The sequence below is a fragment of the Pituophis catenifer genome, unplaced genomic scaffold (assembly GCF_029215685.1).
Source record: "Pituophis catenifer annectens isolate HBS135680 unplaced genomic scaffold, rPitCat1.0.hap2 SCAF_7, whole genome shotgun sequence".
Lineage (NCBI taxonomy): Eukaryota > Metazoa > Chordata > Lepidosauria > Squamata > Colubridae > Pituophis > Pituophis catenifer.
Window position 1 is genome coordinate 87,835,904 of NW_027256887.1, and position 11,834 is coordinate 87,847,737.

The 11,834-nt window shown below is 46.4% G+C and overlaps 1 protein-coding gene across 1 annotated transcript in view; it reads right to left on the bottom strand.

The window, feature by feature from the left end:
• The window catches only part of LOC139319158 (carboxypeptidase A1-like), a 15,316-nt gene extending 6,340 nt beyond the window's left edge, over positions 1-8,976 (bottom strand). Inside the window, exons 1-8 of the mRNA XM_070946863.1 lie at positions 8,912-8,976; positions 6,995-7,076; positions 6,563-6,697; positions 5,414-5,515; positions 5,172-5,273; positions 4,036-4,137; positions 1,767-1,877; positions 781-871 (exon numbers count right to left, since the gene is read on the bottom strand). Of these exons, the coding sequence (XP_070802964.1) occupies positions 781-871; positions 1,767-1,877; positions 4,036-4,137; positions 5,172-5,273; positions 5,414-5,515; positions 6,563-6,697; positions 6,995-7,076; positions 8,912-8,976 (790 nt within the window). The remainder of the gene's footprint in view (positions 1-780; positions 872-1,766; positions 1,878-4,035; positions 4,138-5,171; positions 5,274-5,413; positions 5,516-6,562; positions 6,698-6,994; positions 7,077-8,911) is intronic.
• Positions 8,977-11,834: the final 2,858 nt, after the last annotated feature.

Consider the following 11,834-nt stretch of genomic DNA (forward strand, 5'->3'; position numbering starts at 1 on the left):
GCTTCGCCTTAGCTGTTACAATGTAATAAGGGTTAACCAGAGAGGCAGTTTCTGTAAGCAGGGCAATAAAGATTAGGCTAGAAACACCAGCAGAATGTTTCCTTCCTTACAGGATTAGCCCTGTAAAGTGGAAAAAACAAAACAAAATAAGATTTCTTCCAACAACCGGTTCTCCCGAATAGGTGCGAACTGGCTGAATCCCACCACTGCTTATGACCATTTTCCCCACTTAACGACCGTTGCAGCATCCCCGTGGTCACGTGACCAAAATTTGGGATCCTTGGCAACTGACTCATATTTATGACGGTTGCAGCATCCCTGTGTCACGTCATCCGCTTTTTGTGACCTTCTGACAAGCCAAGTCAATGGGGGAAGCCAGATTCACTTAACAACCGTGTGACTAAGCTAACAACAGCAGCAATTAATTTCACAACGGGGGCCAGAAAGGTCATAAAACGGAGCAAGATTCACTTAACAACGGTCTGCAGCCATCATAAATACTTGCCAGTTGCCAAGAGTCTGAGTTTCAGTCACGTGACCATGGGGGATGCTGCAATGGTCGTAAGTGTGAAAAATAAGTCATAAGTCTCTTTTTTTCAGTGTCATTGCAACTTTGAACAGTCCCTAAGCGAAAGGTCATAAGTCGAGGACTTCCCGCAATACTTTTGAGCTCTTTCCTGGTTTCTGAGTCCTTCCACCTGATTACTGGCTCTCTTTCCATGGATCTCCAGAGGTTGTCTCCAACTTCTTGGAGTGATGAAGTCCCCCCCAAATTTTTACCTCCAAAGCCTGCTGCCCAATTCCGGTTAGGGTCGACTCCGATGCAAGTTGACCCCTCTCGCTTCGATCTGGTCTTACGCCACATGCGGTTCTGCAAATCAGGAATGTCCATCAATAGCCACAGTCCTTCCTTCTTTCCTTCCTTCCTTCCTTCCTTCCTTCCTTCCTTCCTTCCTTCCTCTTTCTCCTTCTTTCCTTTGTTTTTCCTTCTTTCATCCTTCCATCTCCTTCCTTCCTTCCGCTTTCTCCTTCATTCCTTTGTTTTTCCTTCTCTCATTTCCATCTCCTTCCTTCCGCTTTTTCCTTCTTTCCTTCCTTTTTCCTTCTCTCATCCTTTCATCTCCTTCCTTCCTTTTCCTTCCTTCTTTCCTTCCTTCCTCCCTCCCTCCCTCCCTTCCTCCACCTCTCCCCCTCCTTTCGTCTTCCTCCCTCCCTCCCTCCTTTATCCCTCTGCATCTCCCTCTTTTTGTCCCTCTTCCTCCCTCCCTCCCTCCCTTCACCTCTCCTTCATCTTCATCTTCCTTCCTTCCTTCCACTTTCTCCTTTCCTTTGTTTTTCTTCTCTTATCCTTCCTTCATTCCTCTCCATTCTCTCCTTCCTTCCTTCCTTCCTCTCCATTCTCCTTCCTTCCTTCTTTTCTCTCCATTCCCTCCTTCCTTCCTTCCTTCCTTCCTTCCTTCCTTCCTTCCTTCCTTCCCTGTTTATATACCGCTTCACAGCCCTCTCTAAGAGGTTTTTTGGAGTCAGCCTCTTGCCCCCAACAATCTGGGTCCTCATTTTACCCACCTTAGAAAGATGGGAAACTGAGTCAACCTTGAGCTAGCCAGGATCGAACTCCTGGTAGCGGGCGGAGTTAGCCTGCAATACCTCATTCTCACCACTGCGCCACCATGGCTCCAATGAACATCAGAAGGAACCAGAACCTAAAGCGTTTTCGTGGTGCATCTCACATTTGCCACCGAAGTCCCACCACCATAAAGAGGTACCTTGGTGTGTGTGAAGGCATAACCATCTGGATTGGTGGTGATCTCTAAGAAGATATCAAACTGATTCAGGATGGACGTGAGAGAAGGATCCTTCCCGTTATCTTCAAAGATCTAAAGAGGATCAAAATGGGTTCAGTGGCATCCACAGAAGTGCCTTAACAGTGTGTCAGGTTTCGATATCATCTCAAATAAATTGCATTTCCAAACAGATAGTCTTTGAAGAAATCTTTCATTTTATTAAGCACGACAATCTGCCCCCGATCATGGCGTAGCCAACTCTGACTTCCTGACCCCAAACCCTCCCTTTCCGTTCCCCAAATCTCTGCGTCTCATTGGCCTTCTTCCAATCACTCTCCCCATATCTACTACTTAAGCTCCCAGGAATGTCTCCCCTCCCATCTCATCTCCTAGGGGATATTATCTTCAGAGAAAATAAGTAGGTGAAATGTCAAGCGTCCTCTTGCCAGCTGCCCCCTCTTCTCCTTCTTATGTCAGCACTAGAGGAAATGCAGGTTGAAGTGCTGACACAGTGCATTCTTGGCAGTGGCCCCCAAGTTTTTGGGCACCAGGGATCGCTTCTGTGGAGAGGGGTTTTTCCGCGGACTGAAGGGGGTATGATTTTGTGTGCTGCCTACATCCCGCGGATGGGACTTCGCTTGTTTGCACAGCCCAGTTTCTGGCATGCCGTGAACTGTTACCAGTCTACAGACTGGGAATTAGGGACCCTCGATTTATGGGATCACTATGATGGGACACCCTTCACCAGGCAGCTTGTTTTAGGAGTGGAAAAATTGGGAGTGGAAAAAAAATCTAGAAAAGATCACATTGGCAAAGTCTTTTAATTTTTTTCTTTTAGGACTAAGTGGGGGACAGCAGTGGAAGAGCCATGAAATGGGGCGGGGGGGGTGCAGATGTGCTGGACCTTCCCCATTTTTCCTGCATTTGGGGCAGGGGTGGGTTCTAAATTTTTTTACTACTGGGTCTGTGGGCGTGGCTTATTTTGTGGGCGTGGCTTGGGGGGGTAATGTGACTGGGTGAGCGTGGCCAACTTTTTTTTTTTTTTTTTACCTTTAAAAGCATTTTTTCTACAACCCTTAAGAGGTTGCAGAAAAAAAATGCTTTTAGAAGCCTTTGACGATCAGGCAAGTCAGCTGGGATCGCCAGAGGCTTTTAAAGGCATTTCTTTTTTCCTACAACCTCCTTGGCTGAAGAGGTTGCAGAAAAAAATGCTTTTAGAAGCTTCTGAGATCCCAGCTGAGCCGCGCGACCATCAGAAGCTTTTTTTTTTTAACTTTTAAAAGCATTTTTTCAGCCGAAGAGGTTGTAGAAAAAATGCTTTTAAAAGTTAAAAAAAAAAAAAAAAAGGCCTCTGATGAGGTGGGCGGGGTAAGCGAGCGGCGACCGGGCTGGGGACCGGTTTGGGGGCGTGGCCAGCCAATGTTATTACTGATTCTCCGAACTACTAAAAATTTTTACTACCGGTTCTTGTGAACCGGTGCGAACCGGGAGCAACCCAGCACTGATTTGGGGGAAATTACAGGAGTATCACCATCATCTTCTAATGACCTCATAATCCCTTGAATCGGGGTAGAGTCTGGGCAACTGAATGGCGGTGAGTGATTCCTGGCCGGATGCCCTTCCTGTTGCCAGTGTGGATTTTTGTTCGGCAGATCTATTCCCACTGTGCCCAAAGAGAAAGAAATATCTGCCTCTATCTAGGATCGAACTCACAGCCTCCTGAATGTGAGGCGAGAACTCCCCCTCTAGGCCACTCGGAAAATTACAGGAGTATCTCTACGAAAAAACAAGATGGTATACGTAGTTCTTTCGACTCTCGATCACAATTGAGCCCCGGATTTCTTGTTGCTATGCAAGATATTTACTAAGCAAACTTTGTTCCATTTTATGACCTTTCTTGTCACAGTGGTTAAATGAACCATCGCAGTGGTTAAGTTGTGAAATGCATCTGGCTTCCCAATGACTTTACTGGTAGCAAGAAGTGATCCCGGGACACTCATCAATAGGAGTCAGTTGCCAAGCGTCTGAATTTTGATCCCGTGACTGGAGTGGTCGTAAGCGTGAAAAATGGTCATAAATCAGTTTTTTTTCCAATGCCGTTGTAACTTGGAATACTCACTAAATGAACTCAGCTTAGAGGACTACCTGCAGAGCCACCATCAAGCCGCTAAACTTGAGAAACCCTGATCTAACCAAGATATGATGGTTTAGCTTTCCCCTCTCCGGTTTACAGAATGTTTGCGGCTCTTACCTTCTTTGCAAACCAAAGTCCGCTGGCCTGAGTCACCCACTCGCGGGAATGGATGCCGGTGTCAATCCAGATCGCTGGCCGGTTGGTTCCCCCGGTGCTAAACTGTGCCAAGCAAACAACAAACAGAGGCCTTAAATCCAAGCAACCCTCTTGGCTTGTGGCTTGCAGGCATTTCATGACCCAACTAGGTAACATCATCAGTGTTAGAAGGGAGTGAGGAGGAGGAAGAGGAGGAGGAGGAGGAAGAGGAGGAGGAGAAGGAGAAGAAGGAGGAGGAGAAGGAGGAGGAGGAGGACAAGAGGAGGAGAAGAAGAGGAGGAAGAGAAGAAGAGAGGAGGAGGAGGAAGGAGGAAGAGGAGGAGGAGAAGGAGGAGGAGGAGGAGGAGAAGAGAAGAAGAGGGGGAAGAGAAGAAGAAGAGAGGAGGAGGAGGAGGAGAGGGGAGGAGGAGGAGAAGAGAAGGAAGAGAAGAAGAAGAGGAGGAGAAGAGGAGGAAGAGAAGAGAGGAGGAGGAGGAAGAAGAAAAGGAGGAGGAGGAGGAGAAGGAGAAGAAGAGGAAGAGAAGAAGAAGAGAGGAGGAGGAGGAAGAAGAAGAGGAGAAGGAGGAGAAGAGGAGGAAGGAAGAAGAAGGAGAGGAGGAGGAGAAGAGGGGAGGAGAAGGAGGAGGAGAGGAGGAAGAGAAGAAGAAGAAGAGGAGGAGGAGGAGGAAGAAGAAGAAGAGAAGGAGAAGGAGACTGTGGGGTCCTTGGTGCTGGGTGGTCTTGTAGATGTTTCATCACTCAACTAGGTCACATCATCAATGCCGGAAGGGAGGGTGTTTATATAATTCCCTGATGATGTTCCCTAGCTGGGTCATGAAACGTCTACAAGAAAACCACCCAGCAAAAAGAGCACCAAGAACTCCACAGTTCAACCCTGAGCCTCAAACGTTCTCCTCTCTTGGGACTTCGTTAATACCGTTGAAAAGACATGGCAATTTTTTCTCCCCCATCCATTATTTTCATTATTTATTATTTTATTTATTTGTCAAGCATGTATAAGATAACAGATATAAGTATAAACACGATTATGAAAACAGGAAATGGGTACGGATCCAGAAGTCCACCCTCCAAAAACCAGCACCCAAAGGAAGACTTGCCTTCAAGACATGAATCGGACGTCCTTCAGTTGTCCGGCCAATCTCAATTTTGCTGACCAGGAAAGGTTTCGCCCGCACCAAGAGGTCCATGAAGCTGTAAATCTAGCAAGCAAAGAGAAGATGCCAAAATGGGGACTCTACTCAGGCGTGGTCTTCTGGAACTTCTTCTCCAGAAGAACTCAACTATTTGGAATCGTAAAACGGGTGGAGAGACCTCACACCGTGCCTTGAATTGTACTTACTGTATCCAAGTCGTGGTAAACAGCGAAGTTAAAATTGGTGAGTGACAATTCTGGGAGTTGACGTTGGCGCATCATGTGACTCCTCTCCTCATCAATCAGTTTCTGAAGGAGACAACAATGACCATCACAAAAGTCGGGGCAACCAAGGGGCTTTTATCAGATGCGTTCTCCCGTCGATCCATCCAAAACCTGGCAGGAATTTCAGGAAAGCCAACGCCAAACCCTTGGTCACGTTGGCCAACTCATCTGATGGAAGTTCTAGTGCAGAGGTCTTCAAACTTGGCCGCTTGAAGACTTGTGGACTTCAACTCCCAGAATTCTCCAGCTGGAGAATTCTGGGAGTTGAAGTCCACAAGTCTTCAAGCGGCCACGTTTGAAGACCTCTGTTCTAGTGGCCACAACTTCTTTCGAGCTGAGTTGAAGTCCACAAGTCTTCAAGCTGCCACGTTTGAAGACCTCTGTTCTAGCGGCCTAAAACTTATTTCGAGAACTTCTTTCAATGTTTCAATCCATAACATTGACTCAACACATCTAATGGTCCGTGGAGGACACACCTTCTTAACCCCCGGTTTTCAACCTTGAGATAGGGTCAACTTCCTAACACTACATTTCTGGTGACAACGAGCCTAAAACAGGCAGAATAACGGAGTTAGAAGTGACTTTGGAGGTCTTCTAATCCAACCCCCTGGTAACAAAGGAAATCCTATCTCCTTTGGCTTACCCAATCTCTTCTTGAAAACCTCCAGTGGTGGAGCACCCATAACTTCTACTCCACTGATAGTAGTTTTCACTATTAGGAGATTTCTCCTTAGTTCTAGGTGGGATCTCTCCTTGATTAGCTTCCATCCCTTGCTTCTTCTTCTACCTTCAGATGTTTTGGAGAATAGACCAAGCCCCTCATTTTTTGGTGGCATCCCCTCAGAATTTCAGAAGTTCAATATGATTCTGTAGAGCTTCTCGGCCATCCAGAGGTGCTTTTTCAGGAGGCACCTGGACTCTTCCAGTTGCCTCCTGAAAAAGCACCTTTGGGACAGTTCAATAGGATCTTCTCCAAGGTACCTTGGTTCTGATTTCAGAACTTTTGAGATTACGAGAGTGGTTCTTTCCAGGACCAACACGTCCACCCGCTCGTCATCTCAGAGCACTCACCTGAACGTTGTCAATCATGATGGAGTATTGGATGTCATTGGTCTCCAGGAAAACCTTGACCCCTTGAAGGCTGGGGAAGGGCACACGGACATCTATGGGGAGGTCGGGATGTGCCGGTGCTCGCCAGAAATCCAGCTAGGCATCAAAATGAGAATGAAGATAGATGATTATTGACATCGTCATCTTTTTTTAACGACCCCATAATAATCCCTTGCATTGGGGTGGAGTCTGGACAACGGAATGGAGCTGAGCATTTACTGGCCGGATGCCCTTCCTGTCGCCAATGCGGAGTTTTGTTCAGCAGAGATGCACTTTGGAAACACCTCCTATATAGCTCAAGAACAATTTCCCATTTCTTCGTTATTAAGGAATAACTTCGTTATTCCCTCCAGGAACCCCTGATCGTCGGCGAGGTTCTCGTTTTATCAGTACCTGAAGATTCTCCAAAGCTTCCAGCTCCTTCAACGTCTCCACCTGAGCTTCATCAGCAGCCGTGATTCTGAGCACCTGATGTCTGCAGAGACAGAACAGAATAACAAAGAGTCGGAAGGGACCCTTGGAGGTCATCTAGTTCAACCCCCCCCATCCAAGCAGGAGACCCTGCACCATTTCTGACAGATGGCAGTCCAGTCTCTTCTTGAAAACCTCCAGTGATGAAGCTCCTACAACGTCCAAAGGCAACTTCTCTTCTATGGGTTGATGGTTCCCACTGTCAGAAAATTCCTCCTTGTTTCCAGGTTGAATCTCTCCTTGATCAGTTTCCATCCCTTGTTCCTTGTCCGACCTTCGGGTGGTTTGGAAAATAGCTTGACCCCCCTCCTCTCTTTGGCAGCCCCCTCCAATATTGGAAGACTGCTGTCATGTCTCCTTCTTCAATGAGTGGGTTTTCGTATTTTTACATCAGTTAGGAAAAGCCAATAGACTTCTGAAAACAGGTCTAGCAAATACGGATTTAGCAGGGACGGGATTGGGGGAGTCCCTGCAATTATTGCCTGGGCCCAAGAGCCGGGACCTGGGGGATTGGTGGCAGCAGGAAAGCGGCCAATGAGAAGCTGGGAATGTGTGACTCAAAACAGCGCACCTTCTGACGATTGGGTATATGGGTGCCGGAGCAATTTTTGAGAATTTTCCCTGTTTTTCTTTCGCAAGGGATGCTGTAATGCTTGCTTTCTGACACTAGGTGTCACTAGAGTGCTTTTTTGCATGGAAATGTACTCTCTAAAGCAGGGGTGGGGAAGGATGGGCCTTTTATGACTTGTGGACTTCAACTCCCAGAATTCCTGAGCCAGCCATGTTAGCTCAGGAATTCTGGGAATTGAAGTCCACAAGTTATAATTTATTTATTTATTTATTTATTTTTCATATTTGTATACCGCCCTACTCCCATAAATAAATACAAAGACATACAAAAGTTAAAAACTATTAAAAAATATTAAATAATTTAGGATTAGGTTCAAAGATTAAAACATCCAATTTAACTAAAAGAGATTTAAAACCCAATTTAAAGCCAATTTAAAGGCCAATTTAAAAGGGAGAGTTAGGCCAGACCAGCCTGTTGGAATAAAAACGTTTTTAGGGCGCGGCGGAAAGTGCGTAAGTCTTGGATCCTCCGTATCTCCGGGGGGAGCTCGTTCCAGATGGCAGGTGCCATTATTATTTATTTATAATAAATAAGTACAAATACAAAATAAATCAGTACAAAATAAATAAGTACAACATTATGCATATATCCACATACTTTCTATGACCCAGAGAAACACCACAGTCTAGTCTGGATGTATCCATGAACATGGCGAGAAAAACGAATCTTGCGAGTTTACCAGACTGACGGCATAGGGAACAAAACTGTTACAGAATCTAGTCGTCCTGGTTAAAAATACTTCAAAAATCTCCTCCCAGAGGGGGAGCAACAGAAACAGACCGTGAAGTTGGGTGTGTGGGGTCTCTAACAATGCTTCAAGCGCTAAGTACAGAGCGCTTAGGAGCAGTATCCTGAATAACTGGAAGCGAATATATGATTATAATAAGTGGATATTATTATAATCTCCACTGTCCTCACCACTCTCTGTAGGGGTTTTCTATCTGAGGCGCTGCGGCCACCAAACCCAACAGGGATGCGGTTTGTTAAAAACGCTCTCCATCGTGCCTAGGTAAAAAGTGGCCAGGATAGAAGGAGAAAGATGTGGCATACATAGCAGGGGCTTTGCTTAGAGGCTGGGAAGAGAAACCCCCCCCTCAAATTATCAAACTGTCCAGCGACCGATGCTGCTAAGAGTCCGAATGTGGCATCAAGTGAACTCTTCCCTCTGTCACTGTGTCCTTTCCTATCCAAGGCCCGTGTCTACCTACCCGTCAAAGGTATCGGTGGCAAACGCCACAGCTAGCAAAGTCGCCAAGACCACCAGGACCCTCATTGTCACCGAACGGGGCACCAAATGGGAACATCTCCTCTTCCATCGCTTTTTTATACCCCCGCCTAACCCGGCCCTGTGTTGCCTTGACCATCCACAGAGGACACAGCAGCCGGCTGTCGGCTTTCTCACGGCTCTGTCGGAAAAGACACACAAACACACACACACACACACACAGGGCTCACCTGCAACTCACCTGACAGGTGTTCGGGGAACACACCAGCTGCCTTGATAGGAAGGGAGGGGGGGCCTCTCCTGCTTCTCTCTGCCCAAACCTGTGACGATTTCTTGCCAACACAAACCCAGCGTTACTGTACAGGTAGTCCTCGACTTACGATCGTTCGTTCAGCAATTGCTTGAGGATAAAACGGCTGTGAAAATAAACGGGAGTTATCACTGGTCCCTGGGTTTAAAAGGGTCACAACATCACCGCGATCAAGTGATCGCCGCGATCAAGTGTGGGCCTGTATTTGCAAGAGTTGCAGAGCCCTTGAATCACGTGGGCGCCAGTTGTGATCTTCCCAGCGGGCTTGCCGCAAACAACAGCCATGGGGGAAGCTGGATTCGCTTAACGGCCGAGCGATTCGCTTAACGGCTGAAGTGATTTAGAACATAGAGAAACAGAGCTGGAAGGGATCTTGGAGGTCCTCTAGTCCAACCCCCTGCTCAAGCAGGAAACCCTATACCCGTGATGGCGAACCTATGACACGCGTGCCACAGGTGGCATGCGGAGCCATGCCACCTGGCACGCCAGCTCAGCTCTCTAGGAGTCTCTGGAGGTTGGGGACAGCAAAAAACATCCAATCGAAAGTTGGAAAACGGGCCATTTCGGGTCTCCGGAGGGCCTCCGATGGGGTGGGGAAGGCTGTTTTCGCCCTCCCCAGATGCATAGAGCCAGATGAGAAAGAAAAACGGGCCTACTGGGCCATCACGTGCCAAGAGAAGGGGGGAAGGGGGGGTTGTACGTGGATGACATTAAACAGTAACATGTGCGGGGCAGGGCGCATAGAATTATGGGTTTGGGCACACGTGCGCACGAACGTCCCACCCAACCCCCAACCTTCCTGGCATGCGATGGCAAAAAGGTTAGCCATCACTGCCCTATACCATTCCAGACAAATGATTGTCTCTAGTTTCTTCTTTAAAACCGTCCAGTGATGCAGCACCCACAACTTCTGGTGGCCAGCTGTTCCACTGGTTAATTGTCCTCACTGTTAGGAAGTTTCTCCTTAATTCCAGGTTGCTTCTCTCTTCCTTCGGTTGCCATCCGTTGCTGCTTCTCCTGCCTTCAGGTGCTTTGGAGAATAGGTGGACCCCCTCTTCTTTGGGGCAGCCCCTCAAATATCGGAAGACAGTGTGATAGAATAACAGAGTTAGAAGGGGCCTTAGAGGTCTTCTAGTCCAACCTCCTACCCAAGCAGGAGACCCTGTACCATTCCAGACAAATTGATGTTCCTATGTTGGTATGGTTTATTCAATTTATTTGCTCCTAGGTTTGCCACTATTGCACAAGCTGCAAGGCCTCCCTGTTTCTTTCTATGTGCAATTCAAGGTGCTAGTCCTCATCTTTAAAGCCCTGCATGGCACAAAGTCCAGGTTATCTGCTGGATCACTTTTCCCTTAAGGACCTCTCCTGGACCTATCAGATCAGATCCAGTGGGCACACCCCGAATCCCTGTGGAATTGTGGGAGTTGAAGTCCACGCCTTGCCAAGTCTGGCTGGGGAATTGTGGGAGTTGAAGTCCACACACGTTTCAAAATGGCTGAGGTTGAGGAGACAGCCCCTGCTCCATCGCTGAAACTTCCAAGGTCTCTCAATTTAAGACGGCAGCCCTGATTAATGATGAGAAAATCGCTCTCTGGTGCAAGGGAAAGTTTTCCAACCACGTCATGGGGGTTAATGGTTAACGGTTTGATTAATTCCCACCCAGCTCATGTGACATGAACAGATGCTCTGAATCCGAAATCTCCTGGCTCAGCAACTCTCTCTTCCTCTCTTTTTCTTTCTTTTCCTCTCGTTTTCTTTTCCTCTCTCTTTTCCTCTTTCTCTCTGTCTTTCTTTTTCTCTTTCTCTCTTTCTCTTTTTCTTTCTTTTCCTCTCTTCTCTTTCTCTCTTTTCTTTCTTTTTCCCTCTCTTTTTCTATTTCTCATTTCTTTCCTTTTTTTTCTCTTTTTCTATCTTTCTCTCTTTCTTTTCCTCTTTTCCTCGCTTTCTCTTTTCTTTCTTTTCCCCCTTTTTCTGTTTCTCTCTCTTTTTCCCTCTCTCTCTTTTCCTCTCTTTTCCTCTTTCTCTTTTCTTTCCCTTTTTTCTCTTTTTCTCTCTTTCTCTTTCTTTTCCTCTCTTTTCCTCTCTTTCTCTTTTCTTTCTCTTTCTCTTTCTCTTTTTCTCTTTTTCTCTTTCTCTCTGTCTTTCTCTTTTTTCTCTTTTTCTATCTCTTTTTTTCCTCTCTTTTCCTGTTTCTTTTTCTCTTTCCCTTTCCTCTCTCTTTCTCTCTCTCTTTCTTTCTTTCTCTCTCTCTTTTTCTTTTCCTATCTTTTCCTCTGTCTCTTTCTCACTTTCTCTTTTTTTTCTCTTTCTCTCTTTTCCTTGCTTTTCCTCTCTCCTTCTCTTTCTTTCTCTTTTCTTTCTCTTTCTTCTCTTTTTCTCTTTCTCTCTCTCTCTCTTTCTTTTCCTCTCTTTTCCTCTGTCTCATTTTCTTTCCTCTCTCTTTTTCTCTCTCTTTTTCTTTTCCTATCTTTTCCTCTGTCTTTCTCGCTTTTTCTTTTCTTTCTCTCTTTCTCTTTCCTCTCTTTTTCTCTCTCTCCCTCTCTTTCTTTTTCTTTCTTTCTCTTCTTTTTCTTTTACTATCTTTTCCTCTGCC